At 47.9% G+C, this 20336-nt stretch overlaps 1 protein-coding gene across 3 annotated transcripts in view; it reads left to right on the forward strand.

Moving 5' to 3' along the window:
- Positions 1-20336, forward strand: part of CECR2 (CECR2 histone acetyl-lysine reader) — a 98067-nt gene that overhangs the window by 57259 nt on the left and 20472 nt on the right. For all 3 annotated transcript variants that reach the window (XM_087765456.1, XM_087765454.1, XM_087765455.1), the window contains exons 3-6: positions 16444-16627; positions 17382-17521; positions 18026-18130; positions 18748-18797. In XM_087765456.1, coding sequence (XP_087621582.1) covers positions 16444-16627; positions 17382-17521; positions 18026-18130; positions 18748-18797 — 479 coding nt within the window. The remainder of the gene's footprint in view (positions 1-16443; positions 16628-17381; positions 17522-18025; positions 18131-18747; positions 18798-20336) is intronic.

Raw genomic sequence — 20336 nt, forward strand, 5'->3', positions numbered from 1 at the left:
CAGAAACAGCGTGGCCAGCAGGACTAGGGAAGTGATCGTCCTGCACCTTGAATGCTGTGTTCAGTTTTGCGCCCCTCACTACAAGAAGGACATCGAAGTGCTGGAGCGTGTCCAGAGAAGAGCAACAAAGCTGATGAAGGGTCTAGAGCACAAGCAGCTGAGGGAGCTGGGGTTGTTCAGCCTGGAGAAGAGGAGGCTGAGGGGAGACCTTATTGCTCTCTACAACTACCTGAAAGGAGGTTGTAGCGAGGTGGGGGTCAGTCTCTTCTGCCAAGTAACAAGCGATAGGACGAGAGGAAATGGCCTCAGGTTGTGCCAGAGGGGGGTTAGATTGGATATTAGGAAAAATTTCTCCACTGAAAGGGTAGTCAGGCACTGGCACAGGCTGCCCAGGGAAGTGGTTGAGTCCCCATCCCTGGAGGTATTTAAAAGACGGGTAGATGTGGTGCTTAGGGACATGGTTTAGTGGTGAGCTTGGCAGTGTTAGGTTAATTGTCGGACTTGATGATCTTAAATTAAGGGTCTTTTCCAACCTAAACGATTCTATGATTCTATGAATATGGAGCATAAGAGGATATTCCTTAACTCCTCTTCCCTCCCCCACGATTGTCTTAATTATTTCTCTCATACCCTTAGTGGTGGGATTGAGAAATACTTCCAGTATGGCACCTGAAGAGCTACATTCCCTACTTGTTGAATTGCCAATCAAGAATATTGCCTCTCTTCTGCTTATTTTCTGTAATCGGTTACTTGAGCTTTCATCAGAAAGAGATAAGTGATAATCTGAAATTTTCTAACCCATTGGGGCAGAATGCCTGTTTCTGAGGACTGTGTTTAATAGCTCCGAGTATTTCACTTCTCCTTTCTGCTTTGTCACTTTTGTCCATCCTTGTCCTTTATTCTGTGTGGACTGTGTCTTTACAGGCTACTTTGGAGGTTACCCCAGGTCTCATGTTTTGGTAGAAGTGCACTCAATAAAACACTTAACATCTTAAAACTGCCCTTCTGCACGTGACTGCGTGAGCTGTGTCCTTTAAGAACCGCTGTATGTAGGTCTTTCTAGGGGATAAAGGTCAACTGGGATAACTGGCAAACTAATGCCAAGTCTTCAGTCTCATGGATACTGCGGTGGACCGGGCTGCAGGAATAGCTAAGCCAAGGTACTAAGACAATCTGCATGAATTCAACACTTCAGTCGTGCCATAACATCTGGGGCAGCCAGCCTAAGCTCAGTCGCAGCAGACGTGGGGGCCACCACCTTTCAGAAAGAGTTTCAGCAGCCAGCTCTTGCAGTTGTGCCAGTGACCTTGATTATAACAACTGTTTCAATGGCCCAGCCACAAAGCACCTCACTAACTCAGAATCATATTCATGAATGCCAAGTGAATATCAACAAGATCAGCATTATTTACAGTCTGACTTTTAACAAGTGCTGCCTTGCATACATCATGGAGATGGGTGGATGGCCTCTGGAATCGACCCAGTATCATCGGCGCAGGAGATACTGTGAGGGGGCAAGGGAGATGAAGTGGCTACATTGCTCATCTTGAATCTAATATTAATATTTATTATAGTAATAGCCAAGCCATGCAAGGTGAGCCTTTTAAAGGGTAAAAAGTGAAAATGAGGCAGCTGGCAGGTGTTGGGAAAGGAAGGATGAGATTACAGCAGTAAAATAACACGGTCATTCAGAGATTAATGAGTAGCACAGTGGAATAAAATTATAGAGTTCAAGTATAAATAAAGCTAAGTAAATGTCTTTGATTCTCAGATGGATAAAATAAATCTTTAAAGAACAGTTTGAATAAAAGTTGGTAGCACGTTCTGGAAGTACTATTCCATAGGTGTGGTGGAGAATAAGGAATGAAAATGGTGGAAGAAAAAGAGAACGTGAAAGTTGTGCTGTTATTGTCAGGGCAGATGGATGAGAGGCAAATAGAAGGAAGAAGACAAAGAGTGATGGAGAGAGAGGGACCAGATGTGGAAGTTCTCTCCACATGAAACCTCGCCCTCACTTTTGAGACTTGCATTTCAACATAGGGATGCTCCAAACCACCGGTGCAGGATTTTTAGCTCCAGCACAGTTGGTTTTGCAGGCCACCTCAGCCAGGTTCAGAAACCTTTAGTCCAAGGGTGAATATTGGAGAAGTTCTGAAATTATTTTCTCTGAGCCTTTTAGCCCCAGTGAGCTTGATGGACAGCTGGGGCAGCCGCTGGCCAGCTGCTAAGCCACTACGATGATTTGGTGTGTCATGTCAGTCTCTGTTCTAAGTCACCTATACTTTTAATTTTTCTCTCATTTTACCTTCCATCCTTTGTCAGTTTCTTTCTGGCTCGACCAGTTCAGCAGTTTAAGCTTTAGAGAAAAGAAGAGGAAAACCCTGTTCTGAAATGAATCCCAAAAGTGACTTCTTTAGGGCTCATTTATTTATCTGTAAGAACTTGGTTTTATCCATTGTCTCCAGAAACTTGTAATATGTGGGGCTAGTTCTAAGTAATGAATCTGACAAGCTTGTTTGCTTCAAGGCAACCCCATGCTAGGTATTTTTTGCCTCAGAAGAGACTTTCTTCTCCCATATTAAGCATATTTTTCTCTGAGCAGCAAGGCACATAAGGGCTTGTTTCATATGGATTTGTGCCATAATACGCGCATGTGTCCTATTTCCCCATCATCATCAAGACAATAACTCTAGCTTCTTCCCCACAGTGCTCATCATCACTGTAATACCCTAAGGTCCTCTCTACAGCCCCTAAACAATCAGAAGAGCTTATGGTGCAGCAATACTGTTGTGTTTCCTTATGGCTATGAATTGGGAGCATGCTTTCTGTTGATGGGCACTAGGAATGAACAATGCAGCATTAAGCTGGCTTCACTTGTTCTTCAAGGATCCAGGGATGAATAGTAAGTAATGATCCTCTTCCAGTCTGAATGCGGGGCACAGCGAGCCTCATTCCTATTTGCTCTTTCAGAATATAGGAGATGTATTTGGGTCTTTTGTAAGTTAATCAGCTCCAACTCCCAAGGGCTGATCTGCTTCTCTTCAGAAAGAGGGTCGCCATCAAATAACAGCAGTAGAAAGAAAGAAGCATGTGGATGAAAATTGGCAAGCATGGATTGAAGCCTGGTTAGATTTGGTGAAGGTAATTGATGGGAGAAGTGAAATGCCATCGTGGACCAACCAAAGCCCTTGCTATCTTACCAGGTCAGTTCACAAGGTGAAAGCTGGGCTCTAGGTACGTTCCTTTATTCTGGACCATCCAGAAGGCTGTGTTCATCCCTCCTGAGACAGAGACTACTGTGCCTTGACCTTCATTTCATCACATCCAGAGTGGCTTGTTGTTGGGCACACACTGCGTGGTTGGTTGTCAAGGTCACACGGAGTAAGACACAAAACAAGGGGGAAAAAACCTCCATGCCTGAAGAGTCAAAGTGTGTACATGGAGGCAGTGTGTGGCAAGAGCAGAGCACGCAGCAGCGGTTCTCACACTTCATTGTGTCTGTGGGGCTATCGAGATCCCTCCTTTAAGGACTGCATGTCTTTTCCAGGTCAGATCAGTATGTGCTGGCTACACACTCGGCGTGCATGAGCCAAAGTCTCCCTTAGCAGAACCCTTCAAAGCAGTAGCCAACAGCCTGTGTCTTGCCAGGCCTCTCGCCCCACAGCAGCAGTTACCCAAACCCCCCTTCCCCTGCACTGATTGACAGACTTGGCTTCCCCCAAGGTACTTGTTTCCCTCTTGAGCACCCAGATCCTTCTCTCTCCCTTTTTATTGTATCTAACAGCCTGTAACTAGTTCTTGGGTTAGTTAATAAATAGTTCTAACACTGGTTCTTTTTGTTTTCCTTTTTGATCCTTCAAGAGATTGCCTTTTGTTATTCAAAGCCCAAGGTACTTGACACAGAAGCAATGCAGAAGCCCCCAGGCTTCAAACGCTGTCTTGGCTGTGGGATCGTTATGCCTATAAGTGATTCCCATCCTCAGTGTCTGATAAGCCTTGGGGAAGAACTGGGCAGAGAAGAATGCAGCACTTGAATTCCTGAGGGGTGCTGGGAGGCATCCATCCCTGCTGGGACTGGAGGAGTTTCACCTGCTGATCAGGGCCTTTCAGGATCAGCATTTCACCCCACCTAGGGACCCTCCTGCCTTTGTCTGACTTCCTTTATGAGGCTGACAAAAATCTGGCCTCCTGTCTGTGGGGGGCCAAGGTACCTCCCTTTGTTAAGTTGTGCTCAGAAATGTGAGGTGAGATGGTTTTGTTTTGAGGTCCAGGAACGCTCCTCGAGCTCTAAAACTGACCCCAGGAACTGCTGTGTCTCAGATTTATTACTTCGGGAGCACGTGCTCTGAGGAGAACCTAGGTTCTTTGCTTTTCCGTTGCATCCAAAAAGTGGCACAATTTACTGATACTCTTAAGTCTGTCGGTGTCATCAAGCCTGCTGCTTGCTGATGTGCCTGTGAAGTCTCCAGTTTGGCATCAGCATTGCTTAATCTTCTCTTGGTGATCTTATGCTTCACCAGGAGATGAGCTGTGCCATGCAGATCAGTGCATTCTTCCTCCAGCTGGCTCTTTTACTTAGCACCTCTGTCTTGTGTACCGGTATCACCAACCTCAGTGCTAGTCATCGTGACATCTCATCACCATTATCTTCCGGTCCTTCGGTACCAGCCTACACTCCAGTGCTTTCAGTACACACCCTGGTGTTGGCTCTGAGACTCAGGACCTCTCTTCTTCCTCCTGCCATTCTGCCTTTGCCAGTGACATCTGTTACTTGGTTTCTGATTTGGAGCCTGACAGAAAACTCTGCACTTCAGGGTCTCAGGAGATTCTTACCACTTTATCTGAGCATACTGTCAGGGAAAAATTCATGTTCCCAGTCTAGCTGCTTGTGATAGATCTTGTTAGATAGGGAAGCGTTGGGCTCTGGCTCTCCTCAACTCTCTGACCCTATTCACTAGCATGCCAGGGAATTCATAGCTTAATGAAAGCCATTTTCCCTGGCCCTTCCCCAGCCAAGATCAATGTTGTCACATGGTAAAAGGTGACATACACTTTTAGACATCTCCCTTGTATCCCCCCACAGTATCACATGCCAGCTTGACACCAAACTTTCTCCAGGCATGATATATTTTCAGTTCTGTTATTAATTTTTCTTAGGTGCTTGGGGTGAGATAACTTCTTTCCTTGGTCCTTTCCACCTCGGGCATGATGTGTGATGGCATCAGCACTGGTACCACTCTGTTCTGGTACCAGCTCTGCCTCCCTTTCTGAGTAAAGCTTCGGTAACTGATATTGCCTCTTTCTTGGGCTCCCTCAGCTCAACAGATTGATTCCTCAAGGAAGGAAAAGAGCAACTGACACTGCTGGGGACATGTATCTTGTCTCCCCTATGACTGATGGACTGTCCGCTGCAACGCCTGATAAAGAAGCAGAAACCACTTATTGCTTGATGGACACTTGAATCTTCCTCCCTTTCAGACCAGCAGGATATCTGACAGACCATCTTACCAGGAGTTCTCTGGAGGTTCCTATATATTTCCAGATGCACGTATTTGACAATTTCAGCCATAATCTCATGGAATCGAGGTCTGTATTTTTAGGCAAGAAGAGAAAAAGTAGCTGCAATATCATCTGCTTTCCTCCATGCTGCAGCTGTGGTGCATGTTTCAACACAATGGTAGATAGGAAAATGCATGTTAGTGGCTGATTACAGAGCTGGTTTCCTCTTGGAGTTTTAACCCCCCCTTGCTGCTCTCATGGGTTGTACATCACACTGAAGGCAACTGATTTGTTATTGCACCCTTTGACTAATGGTTTCAGGGCAGTGTCTTAAAGGTAAAATTGAATAAACAGTGAAGTACAGAATATCTGTGGGGTTAATATGTTGGCAAAGCTGGGCAGGTGTCTTTAAACACACCTTTGGTGTGAACATGGTCATCCTGAATCAAGCCCAACAATGCCCATGGAAAATAGCGTAATCACACTTAATCATATTTATGCAGTTACAATTAAGGAAAAAGACAATTTTAAAAACTGTCTCAAATAGTCTCTTCTTTGTATTCATTCAAGGTAAACAATCCTTTCTATTCATCTATTGCTACCTTAATTCATGTTTTCACAAATATATATAGCAACACTCTTTGCTCACCACAGTGATGTTTCAGGATCTTTTAGCAGAATTCTTTTTCCCCCTTTTTAATCCAGTTATCCAACCCATTGATTTGTCATTATCAGTTTTCATTCAAATTGCAGCATCAGTAGCGGGGGAGGGGGTTCCTGCTTCTCTGTCCTTACCACTGTCCCAAAACCCTGCATGCATCGAGAGCACAATTCTTCACTTCATGGAGACTGTGCAGACTCGCTAACTTTGAGGAAAAGGTTGAGCTGGCATTGAAAAACAAACTGGTAGTCATCACGGTTTAAGTTTTATTTTAATCTCATTAATGTTCTCTGAATCTGTCTGGGCAGCATACGCATCCTCCTGCTCATCCCCTTTGCCCCCAGGACTTTCTCTTCCTTTGGTACCATATGCCTTCAGATGTTGTTTGGGATGTTTGTGGCTGCTCTGGTTTTATTGCTGCTCGTATTCTTATTTCTTCTTTTCCCTAATCAAGCAACAAAAACATGCAAGCAGCCCTTGCTCCTACCTAAAAATCAAATCCAGGCCCCCGCACCCAGCGTGCATCTAGTTAACCATATGTGTCTTCCTCATCCTCCAAGAACTGCATAATCCACCAGGCTTAGCAAATCCAACCCCTCTTTCCTCCAATGCTTCACATCTTCACACCAATTGCTGTCTTTCTCTGGCTTACTTGGCCAAATAGGCTGCCGGTCACTTGAGACAGGGAGATGGATGCTGGGCATCTGTTCGCTTCTTCCTGGTATTGTGGTGGTGGGGGAGAGGGGGAGCAACGGAGAGGCAGCTAAGGGCAGTGAGGAGCAGCTGCGCGTAGGTGGAAGAAGGGCCATCAGCGCCTTCCGACTGTGTTTCCTTCACCAAAAACCACTTTCACCTTCTCACACAGAAGGAGAAGCAACAACATGCCTCTTTGTTGGCTCCTAGTACCTTGAGGTGTTAGAGGTAGGACAACCACACGAAGGACTTGTGGTCCCTCCTGCTGATCCTGGGGATGGTGATGAAAATAGAGCAGCCCTGGCTCACAGAAGGTGCTTGGAGCTCCTGCAAGCAGGGAGATGGAAAATGACAGGACAGTTCAAAGTAACAGGTATGTGTGATTTCTCCTGCCGGTGCTGCCTTTCTCTCACACAGCCCAATTAACAGGGGTCACAGAGCACTGATTAGCTGCCTTGGCATTTTGTGAACATAAAGCAGTGAAAAATCCAGGGTGAATGGGGGAGAGAAGATCAAATAGACATTTATCTCAGCACTCCTGCCTGTCCCCGGCATTTGCCAGCCTAAGGGAAGGGCCTTTTCAGAACAGGCCAACACAGGACTGTGCTATATCTGCAATGATATCTCTCCTGCTTTTCTGCCTTCTCTCAGCAAAATAACAAACAAGTCACTCCCAGCGGCTGTGTCATGAGTAGGGTGGTTGCTAGATAAAAGCAGAATCACAGGAGAAACGTGGACCATAGGCAGCTGGGGAAGATCAGAGCATGCCCTTTTGCCACACTGGCGTGTGAGATGAGTTCAGTTCCTACAGCTGGCGTCTCCTTTTGGAGGGGTGGACTTGCTGCCTCCTGTCCCTTGTGTGATGGAAAAGGGGTGGAAGGCAGCACGTATCAGCTCACAGCATGTACAAGGGCATCTCCATCTAATTCAAGAGTTGGTGAGTGTGGTCTAGTAGTGCTAAAGAGCCTGAGCTGGAAACTTCCTTGGTTGCTCAGTCTTTCTGCCATGGCTGGGGGGAGAAGTCTGTATGAGCAGACCTGGAACCTCCCTGAAGGGTGGGCAGCTGTGGTGACCTTGTGGCTTCCCCTTCTTCCTTCGTGCTCCCCTTTTTTGTGGGTAGCAAAGCAACGCTCCCACTTCAGCTGTCATACCCAGGTTAAGTGGCTGCACTTGCTTCTGTCAAGCCAGCACATGCTCCTGTGGTGTGATCCCTTATTAGACTAGACAGCCCACATCAGCTCTCCATTCTCTCTGCCTCCCTGGAGACACTGCCTCGCTCCATAGCTGTTCCTATTCTGCTTCTCTGTGGGATACAGCATATCTGCCAGCTCCCTTTCCAGCTTCCCCAGTTTTTATTGTATGGAAGATCGCTCGAGGTAAGATGGAGGAAGACAAGGAGCAGGAGTGCAGTATTCTTAGCTGCTGACAACCTTGGTTTTGCTTAGCTGATTTTTTCCCTCTCCTAAACATGAACAGTTTAGGAGTTCAGCTGAGAAGGCAGTGGATTCCCTGGCATCCAACCATGTAAATTAGATTTCCTTAGCAAGATCAAGCAGCCCTTCAGCTGGAGAACCTCCTGTCCTAACTTCGTATTACTGTGTTGGAGGAAAGGTCCAGAACCCTGATGTCTTCTCTAAGCACGTCTTCAGCATATTCTTGGGAGTGGTCTCAGTGCCACATTTGAGCTCTGGAAGCAAGCTATGGGGTGGACAAGTGAGGGGCAGGGAACAGGAATTGCTAGGGTGCTGAATTTACTCTGCTGTCCTCTACTTGTGTGGAAAACTTGGGAGTATCCTTCATGGATGTGGAAACCTCTGATCACTCATGTTTCAGACTGCCAAATCCAGGAGTTAGATCAGACTACTTTAGGGAAGAGCTGCCGCTACTTAGCATTTGCTAACGAGCTATTTTTTTGTCCTTATGGTTTGAAACAAAACTGTGGTTGTAATGTAGAAAGTTCATCAAGGGTGAAGTTGAAGGTCACTGTATGTAGAGTTCAGTGGAATCCACACTCTGATTCTTCGAGGGTCTTTCTCCTCTTCTTCACTGCCAATGCTCCTGACGGCCACACAGGTAAGCCACAGAATTACCTGGGGTTTGGGCAGCGTCTGCATTCGGAAAACTAGTTCTAGCTAGAAGTGGAGGACAAGAGGCAGGCCTGTACATGCCTTGTGATGGTTTTGTACTCCAGCAATCTCTGCTGTCTTCCCGACTCTGGGAGGAGAAACTTCACTCTGGAACCTTGATAAGCCCAGTTTAATTTCCCCCCCCCCCCCCCCCCCCCCCGCCATTTTTTGATCTCATTCAGGGTCCATTAACGTAAGCTGTCCTCCTTTTGTTCACAGCCCCTTGTAGGCCAGCCAATCTTCTCCAGGCATGAATCAAAAGAGGGCATTAAAAAGCAGGAGAAGCCTGGGTGTTTGTTTCCTCCATCACGAGGGCTCTGCCGGAGCTGGACCTTGCTGAGGTCTGTCACCAGTTTGGCGCGGACAGGAGTTATTGCTTCCCTGGAGGCTGTCCCTGGCTGGAATTTGTGAAGTCTGTCCCCACCAGTGGTGCAGCTAGTGGCGCTGCTAGTTGAATTGGAAATGAAATGTGGATATTAAAGCTTGAGGTCATGATTCCTGGATCTCCAGCTCCTCGGTCATTTTGCTCTGCTTCAGTGAAGTGTTTTGAGGAGGGGCCCTTCCAGGTGCATGTTGCCCTTGAGCCTCTACCAGTCTGATCGCACTGATGACAAGTTGCCCCATGGTCTGAGGAATATGTGCTTTCTGTTGGCTTGCACACCTTCTGAGCGAGCCGCACACAGAGGGCTTGGAAGGAAATAGGGAATATACCTATCCCACCCTTTTCTCCCCCAGAAGGATGGGGTAGTACCTTTTTTTCCCCTGCATCATGCCTGACTTAGTTTCTCAGTAGGGTAAATTGTTTGAAGGTGAAGTACAAGCTGGTCCATAAGGCTTCCTCCCCCACCTCAGATAAGAAAGCTCATTAATACAGTAAAAAAAAAAACTCTCCATTGTTACATGAGAGCTCAAGGTCAGGCTGGTAGTAGTAACTCATATTGCTTCTAAGGTCAGCCTAAGCTTTCTCTTTCTGACAAGCCACGATAGATTGATCATAGGGGCCCTTACATTATTTTTTTCTTCTGAAATAGGCTTTGCTTCTCCTGCCCCTGTTAATGATGTTTGACTGAGGTCATCCCAGCAAACCCTGAATCCTTCCCGTTGCCTTCCAGAGGGCTGGCCTTTATGCCAAAGCATTGTATGCTTGTTAAGAATTAAGCTTTCCTGATCTCTGCTGTAGCAAAGAAGCTGTCTTCATTGGACAGGGGAGAAATATCTTGAATGCCATCTGTCAGTTAATGCTCTCATTAACACCTGAGTGACTCCCAACACCAAGCTGGTGCCTTTTTGCCAATTCAGAACTTAAAAGGTGCCAGCCCATAAGGTGAAATATCTTCAGTCCATAAAATTAATTCCATGATAAAACGTCTGTTCTGATAAGACCTTGATTTTTTTTGTTGTTGTTGTTTCTTTGAACTAGACAGATCACAGAGGCAAAACCAGTTCTCTTGTGTGCTGTGAATTAGATGCCCAAGAAGTCTTTTTTCATTTATTACTGAGAACCTTCTAAAAGCACCGCTTGTGCTGGGTGGTTGAGGGAATCCAAGTTTTTTCAGCTTTTAAAGCTTTTACCAGACAGAAGTATCGCCTCTATTATTTTTCTTACTGGCTAACTCTGTAAAAGGAACGACGAGAGTAATTCTATTCCTGTTTAAATAGTCTTTGGGGGAAAGGCTGAGCTCTCCCAGTCTTGTTTTCCATGTTCCTCCCACATACTACTCTTGGGCAGGAGGTGGAGGGGGTCTGTTGTTGCTCCTGCTCTCTGTCGTCCTCTGGTTTTGTCAGGGTTCTTGGTTTTAATCTGAAGTACAGAACAATATACTGTCTGGGATAAGCCATAGGTCAGGCTTGCCATTTTCCCAGCAGTTTTAGCTCAAGAGCATTCTGGTATTTACTCTTCCATTGCATTTTGTAAATTAAATGAAACAAAAGACTTAAAACACTGTCAACCTGACAGATATTCTAGCTAGTGGGTCCAGGCAACTATTGGGAATCTGAACTTTCAGAAGACTTATCTGTGTGTGCCAGAAGCATCTGAGCATCATTGAGAGATTTTTGTCTCCAGTATTTCCAGCTCCTTACCCTAATGTTTCTTTTAATCCAGTATTTACTCCCACAGGGTTGGGAGTTGGGGGGGGGGGGGGGTTAGGGGTATTTTTTTGAGGGGAGTGGAGGGGGGGCGGCTTGTAACGAAATTGGCAGCAACAGACCAGATAGGGAAGCGCGCTGTAAGAGTAGTTCCACACTGAGGCCATGGCATCCTGCCTGCGGGAAGTGCAGATTGACACGGGGACTCTCTCACTGAATCAGTGTTTGTTTTTGCTTTTGTTTTTTTGGCTTGATTTTGTTTACAGTTTCCCAGCCAAGAACTGATTTACTTTGGAGACTTTAAAACCAAAAGCACAAGTTGCTGTGCTTCCTCTGGGCACGAGGATAAAAAAAAAATTGTGTGTGTGTGTGTGTGCATAATTCCAGCCCCAACAGTGCTGGGTTCACCCAGGAGGCATTTCACATTGAGTTTGCCCTGCAGGGTGCCTGTGGGGTTGGGGTCTCTAGGTGCAGCTGTCCCTTCCCAAGCGTGTGCACCAGAAGCTCCAACCAAATTTTTCCATAATTCCCATCAACCCTGCAAAATTTTCACTCTCTCTTCCAGAGGTCTCCAAAGTAGGCCCTCCGGGAAGCTGGGCATGGTGACGAGCAGCAGGATGGGGGCTCACTCCGCACACTGGCCAAGCTTCTTTTTCCAACAGCAGTGTGGCCCCGTGCATTAAAACCCCAGGCGATGGGAAGAGTGCCTTTTCTGCGAGCAGGGGAAGCCACGGCCGAGGCAGACTGCCGAATTGGGATTGCCAGGCAGGGGGAGGAGTCCTCAGCTCCCCTCTCCTGGAGCACAGAAAAACCTCCCTCTTTGGGTGGCAGCCGGGCGGCAGATGGCTGGGCTGCAGCGCTGAGCTCTCGGGGGGTGTATCATTTCTCTGGCTGTTCTGGACGCTGATACCCATGTTGGGGAGGAGCCCTTCCTTCAACTTGCTCCTGTTGTCTTTATGCCCTGATTTTTTTGCAGCTGCTACTAAAGATCACAAGCAACTTGAGCTGCAGCCTCACTGGTGCTCTTGTGGATTGTCTGCTGTTATTCTTCCCCTTCAATACTGATGTGCTAGGTCGCACCCTTCCCTGCGCCCCAGATTTCCTTTTGCATATGTAGAGGTCCACAACGTATGATTAAAACTTTCAACCACAGGTGCGATTCAGCTTTGACCTCCTTTCTAATCATTGCAAAAAAAGGTAGGGACCTCTGACAACGACCCTGCGGTTTCAGAGCACAGCCAGGGACAAGACTAAGAATTGCACTGGGCTCATGAGAAATCCCCTGCATCCATTTGGGATGTATCACATAGATACACAGGTACTATTCAACCACTTCCCCACTACAGCTATCCAAATTGCTTTGCGCATCGGGCGGCAACTGCAAAGTACAGGATGTTGTGACAAGTGAGGGAAACTGTGTCTGAGTTTTCTGAAATATTAATGGTGCTAGTGAAGTTGGGATGGGGAGAAAGGCAGTCGGTGGGAAGGATGAAGTTGTACAGTTACAAAGTACTCTAAGGTAACTTTTCTGACCTCTTGTAGGTGATTTCTGTAATAGTTTTCCTTGGTTAATAAGTTGTATGGAAGATACTTTTGCTATATAGCAGGGGGAGGTAGAACTGTGTGAGGTATGGTGACAAGCATCGGGGCCCATGGTCTCACACTTTTTAAAAAATTGTTTCTAGGAACCCCAATTTATGTTCAGGGTTTATTTTGCTTTGGATATGTGCCCTGAAACAGCATGTGTCCATGTACCAGTCCGTTCTCCTTGGGAATACTTGGATTTGTAGAGAAAAGGACATTGCTGACTTAACATTGCCTCTGTTGGTTGAGTGTTGTTACAAGTCTCAGTGATGATGAGAACCTCAAGAGAAGAGCTACATCTGTCTGCTCATCCCAGTGATCTCCTCCCTGCCTTCTTCCCACCTACAAAAGGGTTTTCGGAGGTTCTGAGCTGCAGCAGAGACTGTAGGACTTGCCACACCTGCAGGTGTATCACCATCCTATTTGTGAGCTTGAAAAAAGGCCATTTGACAACTGCATCCAGGTCATTCCACTCCTGGACCCTGTCTCTCTGATTGTTGGTTTTGAATTTTATGGATAATGCTAAACAATTAGTCCTGAGCATTTCTGCTTTGCATGGGGAAGAACCCCAAGGGCAGAGATCTCCGACTGCTGTGCTCCCTGCGGTTTTCTTCTCCAAACCAGGGGGGCTGTTTCAGAAACCTTTTCCAAAGGGAAATGGCATAGACGCAGGCTAAGTGAGACTAACCGTAGGTGTGGCAGGCGGGTTGAAGGCGAGCACCCCACATTTGTCTGGAGAAAAGAGGCCAGCCCCCATGAAGAGGGAAAATATAAATTGGGTAAGATAGAGAGTGATTGGGAATGCCTTGAGACATCTGGTTCCCATCTTTGGTTCTCATTTCTGTCCTTATTCAAAATGACAAATGCACAGTAGCTGTCTTTGAAAATTGATGGGGGTGGGAACTCAAAGTACTCTTGAGAACAGAGCTTGTAACGTATCGGACACTGGGTGGATGGCGGAAATTTCTAGTGTTAGCCACTTACGTGAAAGTCAAACTCAAACCAAATTGGTTAAGTCAACAGTGCCAGTCCCCAGGGAGAATGAGACTTACATAGGCAAAGATTTCAGATGATCTTCTGGAATTGAGAGGCTTCCTGGATCGGTTTTCTTTGAGAACAGCCAAAATGGTAGAGCAAGATAAGTGAACTCATGCAAGCGGTGAAAGTATCTGTCTGATCCCAGAAAAATAGGAGCAGATAAAGCCCTGCTACTTTTATTGCTTCTTCCTGGCATCCCATGTCACCCAGTAGTTTTTCAGGATCCTAGGGAAACTGTTTTTTCAGTCGGTTTTATTGGAAATAGCCAGAGCTTCTGTATCAGATCTGATTAAATAATCTTCTGCCTTGAGCTCTGACAGAGCTGAACAACTGAACTCAGGGGGCTGAAACTCAGATGCTCTCTGAGAGCTTACAATCATTCCCCTTCTATGAAGGACTAAGCATCCAAATACAGGTGTTGCTTTCCTGCTTTCAGGAAAAGATATTCTCATCACTGTTTCTGTTCTTGAAAGCTGGAGTCTGATCTGCCTTTCTTTTTTTTGTTTTAATCCGGTCGCTTCAGTAAATATCTAATATTTAAGCTGTGTGTGATCAAATAGCACTCTTAAAAATAAAAAGTCTATAAAGATAATCTAGTATCACGCTTTTTGTCAAGCTGAAGTCCTTGCTGCAAGTTGGATTGGGTCTTGAGGTACATGAGGATAGCACTGTGGGAATGCACAGCTACTTCACGTAGGTGTACTGTGCACTGAATATTTCATTTTAAAAATGGATAGTTGCTGTAGTTTTTACCCTAAAATTAGTACTTGAGACAGCACAGAGATCACTTCATGAAACAGTCCTCCTTTATTGTGTTGACTGAACTTTGTGAGTGTAGAAAACTGTTTCAAGTTGCATTTGTTTGATTGCTGATATTAGTGGGGCAAAATGACAACACTTGGAAATACTGATGCTTTGCTTGTGTCATGCAGAAAAGAGCAAACTCTAGGCTGCAGAAGGCACTAGATCCAGGTACATTCAGGCATCTGTTGTTGAATACAACCGGAGAGCTGGTAAAACTCCTCCGGTGCGAGGAGTTATCTCTGGGAGGTCAGCTTGCGCTTGACGTCAGAAAGAAGCAGGCTGGTGGGGAGCGATCTGCGGGGTGCTAGCATCAGCTTCCCTCCACTCGAGGAGGAAGGGGAATGCTGCCAGGTGGACATGGCTTGAGGAATCATGAGGCATCTGTTCCTTCGTTCTTGCAGTCACCATCCAGTCATGGTCCTTGCAAAGAAGTCCAGTCTTTACCAAACGTGTGAAGCCCGCTGTCTAATAGCTAACTTCTTGTTGACTTCTAACAATCCTATTCCAATTGGATTGCGCTCCTCTATCTCTTTGTTCAAAAATAATAGCTTTTGTAGTAGTTAGCAATTTCTCAGGCAAATGCAATTCTGTAGCATTGGCACGGTTCCATTAATCATATAGAGTAATCCGTTTGTGCCAAAAACCTATCAAGTTGAGCTGCCTTTTTGAGAGCTGGTGGGAATGTGTACCCAGTGGTGTTCTTGCCGGCATATGGACTTCCCGTGTGTGCAAGAATGGCTGGGGCATGGGGGGGTCCCCCTTCACTGTGCTCAGGGTACACAGCTCGAGCAGGCTGAGCAAGCCTCGCAAGTCTCAGGACTCAAAGTGGCATTGACACATCTTAAGAGAGTTTTATATTTAGGGACACACAGCCTCACCAGTCCTTTTTCATTCCCTCCCCTGAAATTTTAAGCAGTCAGAATAAGGACTTAAGTTTCCTTAAAATATAGACAGGAGTTATTTTAGCCTTAAGCTCCATCAGCAGTCTAATGTGTGTCAGATGGGGACACACGCCTCAATGCCAGAGGAGGGTAAGAAATGTGTTCCTTGGGTTATATGGTGAACTGCTGGCAACGAAAGGGGGACTTAACGTGGCCCAGCTAGCAAATGAGAAAGATCATTTTAGTAGCAGAGTTTATGAACAGCTCGAGTGTTCAGCTTGATCATCTGGGAGACTAGAGAAGAGAGTCCTCTGGGCTGAACCCTATTTGGGAGATAGGCTCATGTTGGGAATGAGCCATGTTGTGTGGCAGTGTCTGAGCCACGTCCATTAACCGGGCTGTGCAGATGTCCCAGTAGAGCCACTGGTGGAGGAACAGGCAGAAAGTGGCAGCACCTTTGGGGATGGAGGGAGAGGAGAATGGGGGCTGCAACAGGGGTATGAGAAGCAGCAAAACAAGGGGGAGACAATCAGCTAGGGAAAGTTTCAAGCCACTGAACCAGGGCATGGAAAACTACTTAAGAGGCAGAGGGAGGAGCAGGGCTTGGCAATGGCAGATGTGAGGAGCAAATGGAAAGTTGAAGAAGAAGGTCTCTGCATGAAATGGGGAGAGGCGGAAGGGGATCAGGCTCGTAGCTTCGTTGCATCCTATTTTAGTAAAGGGACGATGTTGGTGCTAGCACAAGACACTGCCTGTTGGATAGAAAGGGGATGAGGCTGAGTTAGCACCATATTTAGCTTGTTCTCTCAGCTTGGAAAGAAATAACAGTAATGCAGAGTCCTGTAAGCTGTATGTGTATAATGTGAAATCCCATGGTGTTGCAATGAGATTGCTGTGTTTTGGGAACCTGAGTTACAGAGCTGCACCTAACCATAGCTGTCGTGGGGCATGACTTTCCCTCAAGCGTTAGCTGTCTCTGTGTTGTGTTTGTTTGAGTTGCTTGGTTGCACCAGGTGCTTTTGGCATGGTGAACTGCAGTGAGCATGTGGGACTTTGTTTCCTTGGTTAGATCCCAGACGTTTCACAGCTACCTGGAGGACATAATCAACTATCGCTGGGAGCTGGAGGAAGGGAAACCCAACCCCTTGCGGGAGTCCACCTTCCAGGAGCTGCCCTTGCGCACCCGGGTCGAGATCCTGCACCGCCTCTGTGACTACCGCCTCGATGCAGATGACGTCTTTGACCTCCTCAAGGTGCTTTGGGCATCAGGGAAGGGGGAAACAGTGCGGCTGCTGGAGCTGGGCCAGATCAGTGAATCTTCCTGGGAAGAGAAGGGTTGATGCTGTTAAGTGTATTTTAAGGCCAAGTCATCAGTGGTGGTGCAGTGGGTTGGCAGTTCCCCATCCCCTTCCCTGCCTCGCAGAGGACCCAAGGCAAGTGCGCAGGACTGCTCTTGAGGCCCTTGTCCTGCGTGGATGTATTCGTAACACGGGAGTCACTAAGTAAATTGGCTTCATTGGCTACTCTTCCTGCGAAGAGTGAATTTGGAGATGCTCCAACTGTAATGGCAGGGCTGTGAGAGCTGAGACTCCCTTGCTGAGGGATGGTGTGAGATGAAAGCATGGGGCTGAAGTTACTGGGGGACCTGGGGGAAGGGTGGGGGCAGGGAGGGGGGAGGGAGCTTTTAAGGGCTGCGCGTGACTGTCGCCAGCACTAATTAGACCTTCCCTGTCAGGAGCACCAGAGATGAAATGTTAAAACGAGAGAGACCATTCAAATTAGAGATGCCAATCTAAATCCCTCCCTGGACAGAGAGGGAACGTCGCCTTCCCCCTGGAGTAACATTTTCCCAGCTCGGCCCGGAGGAGCAGCTGTACTGCTGCTGTGGCATGGTGGGAGGGGAGGAGGGAGGGAGGTGTTTGCGGAGGGGTGTCATCATGTTTTGTGTGACAATGTGGCCGCTTTTCAACTTGTCACCGTCTGGTGGGGGTCTCCCTGTGGGCACAGGGCTTGGACGCCGACAGCCTCCGTGTGGAGCCGCTGGGCGAGGACAGCAGCGGTGCCCTGTACTGGTACTTCTACGGCACGCGGATGTACAAGGAGGACCCGGTGCAGGGGAAAACCAACGGAGAGCTGGCTCCAGACAGGTAACAGCCCCCCCACGTCCCCCCCCCGTGTCTGGGTGCGGGGGGCGAGGCGGTGGGCGGCCCAGCCTGCCCGGCTGGAGGGGACTCACTCCGCCTGACTGCTGTTGTGTCGGGGGCGGCGGGGGGGCCCTGGGAGAGGGCTGGGGCAGTGCGGGGCGAGACTGGAGTTGCCAAGCAGACTGCGAGCTGCCCCGCGTCACGCATTGTGTCGGAGCCAGCCTGCAGCCTTTGTGGCACCAGGAGAGCCTGCTGTGGGAGCGATGCTGCCTGCCCCACCGCATTCCTCCCCGTCTGCCCCGCACTGTGCCGGCGGCTCCCAGATCAGGCTCCCAGCGAGTGGGAATCCCTCCTCTCCTCCCCTCCCCGTCCCATTGCTGCTCTGATTTAATCCCTCCTTTGGTTGGGTTCCTAGCAGCTGTTCCGATTTCCCTGCCCTTCTCCCATCCTGCCAGGCGCGGTTCCCTTGCTCAGCAGATATTTCATGGTGGTTTTGCCATTTTTCAGGGGATGCGGGGGGCAGACAAACACCCCAAATGTTCCTGGGAAGACAGGCAAGAGACGAGGGCGACCCCCAAAGCGGAAAAAACTACTGGAAGAAAATTTGCTGAGGTATGGAAAGGTTGTTCCTGCAATAGGCGTAAAATGCATATGTTCCCAGAGGGAAGTACAATGAACTTCTGGGGTTCCCCCAATAAGTATGTATATACCACGCAGCCATAATTTCAATGCATCTCTGAAGTGAAGCAAGCTCAGACTTGGTGGGTGCTTTGATCACTCTCCAAAGAAAATTCTGACTGAGCTGGAAGCCAAGTTTGGTGAAACAGTGGGTATCACTCGTCTGACCACCTCGCTTCAGATGCAGTTCCCCCATGCAGTGCTAGGGGATATGCTCCTGATAAAGAACACTTTCACTGCATGGCGCTTGTAGCCAAAATCCTGGCTACTTGAGTCAGTATAGATTTTGGGATGCTTCCTGGAAGAATTGAAATACTGTCCTTGCCAAACTCCAGCCTGCATCCTTCACTTCTTAAAATTTTATGAAGCTATGATAAATATATATGTGAATATATATATCGAACATGTGTTCTGCACGCTGTTTTTTTCATGGTTTTGTTGTGTGCTGAATAATTGCCGTGTCCCCCATTCTTCTCCCCAGAAGCGCCTGCATTTCAGTGATGTGAAGTAATGTATTTATTGTATCACTCCTTCTCTTTCTTTTTTGGTAGGGAGAAGGCAGAAGAGAACGTGCTAATCCGTGAGACTCAGATAAGAAATGGTAAAAAGATTTTGCGGGGTCAGGGTTGATATGATCAGCTAACACGGCTCTTAAATTATCAAAGCCCAGAGAGATGCCTTTCTCAGGAAAGGGAGAGTCTTTCTGCCAGTGGTTGGGGCCAAGTTTGGAAGGAGGGGTTGGCATTACAGGCTGCCTTGCAGCTGGGAGCCTGGGCACCTGCGGGCTTCCTATCTTATAGCGGATTAGTTTGGGATGAAGAAATGTAACGTATTGGGTTACACTATGTCTTGGGGGCCCACCTACTCACTGAAGTTGATGGAAATGGGCTGTGAATGGCCCTTGCTCCTCCAGGGATGAGGTGAACACAAGCCCCTGTTTGTAGCGGGTGCAGTTTTTCAGACAGGGAAGAGAGTGGGGTCAGTGATGCCAAAATAGGGAAGGAAGAACCTTGCCTCTCCTTCCCGGTGGCCATTGGGTGGCTGAACTCGGTAAATGATGTCTTGGCGATACCCACCTAAGGGTTAACGAGGCAAGCAGAAAAAGCGAGTTGGCAACATAATGTGAAAGTGAATCTGAGGGGGTTGGGACTCATTTGTCATACATGCAGATCCATTGGCTCCCACATAACCCAGGGGCTCAGCCTGCCCATGTTCCCCCACAATAAAAGGCAAGGGTGGCATTGTCTTTGCCCTGCCTCCTTCTCTTCACCCTTTGTCTTCAGATTTCCTGGCGGCTGCTCCGGAGCTGGGCAGCAGAGCCGGGTGAGGCACTGGGGGTTTTATCAGATCATTGTCTTCCAGCAAATGGTGTCACATCAGCTGCGGAGTAATCTTCTGGTGGCACAAAGCAGTGCCTTAGTCCTGATTGCTTTTGAAACTTGATTGCCTTTGAGTGGCCGGTAGGCAGCTGGCAAGGGAAGGGGAAGCCAGGGGGCAGGCTCTGGGGGCAGTGTGCAGGTAAGGTCCCCGCTGCAGGTGGGCAGGGGACAGCTTTGCATAGCCAGGGTGGCAGAAACCGGCACGTGGTTGGCCCTTCACCATCGCTGTTGTCAGTCCCCAGTATGTTAACTTGAGCTGAAGCCAAGGGCGGGTTAAGCTGCACGCTGGCCTGTGACCCGGCGCTAGCACATGCTTGCTCTGTGCCGCTACTGCGGCACGGAGGTTTCCGACAGAGGGCAGGTGGCTGAAGGGAGGCTGTGGCTCTCCAGTCTTCCTGGGGCAACCTGATAGCTCATGTGCCGCTGGCAACTCAAATCCACAAAGGGCCCAGGGTCAGCTTCCGAGAGAAAGGGGCTCTGTTTTTTGCTTCTTTATATTTTTCATAGTTAATTTGCTTGAAAATGCGGTGAGAAGCTGCGTGACATCTGCCAGTGGGGGTGGTGACCATTGCTTTCTTTCCAGTAGTCTGTGGTTAGCTCTAGAAAAGTCTAGAGGGAGCTGAGAACCCCTCAGCCTGAAGGTATTTGAACCAATGTCTTCCCCCTCCCCAAAAATTCCCCCTCCCCACAACATTTTTTGCTTAGAGAGCATCCCGGGGCAAAAGCATGCAAGTTGCAACCCATGAGGCTTCTCTGCTCTG

The sequence above is a fragment of the Nipponia nippon genome, unplaced genomic scaffold, assembly GCF_047370975.1.
Source record: "Nipponia nippon isolate SJK-2023a ecotype South Korea unplaced genomic scaffold, ASM4737097v1 scaffold_3, whole genome shotgun sequence".
NCBI classification, from domain to species: domain Eukaryota; kingdom Metazoa; phylum Chordata; class Aves; order Pelecaniformes; family Threskiornithidae; genus Nipponia; species Nipponia nippon.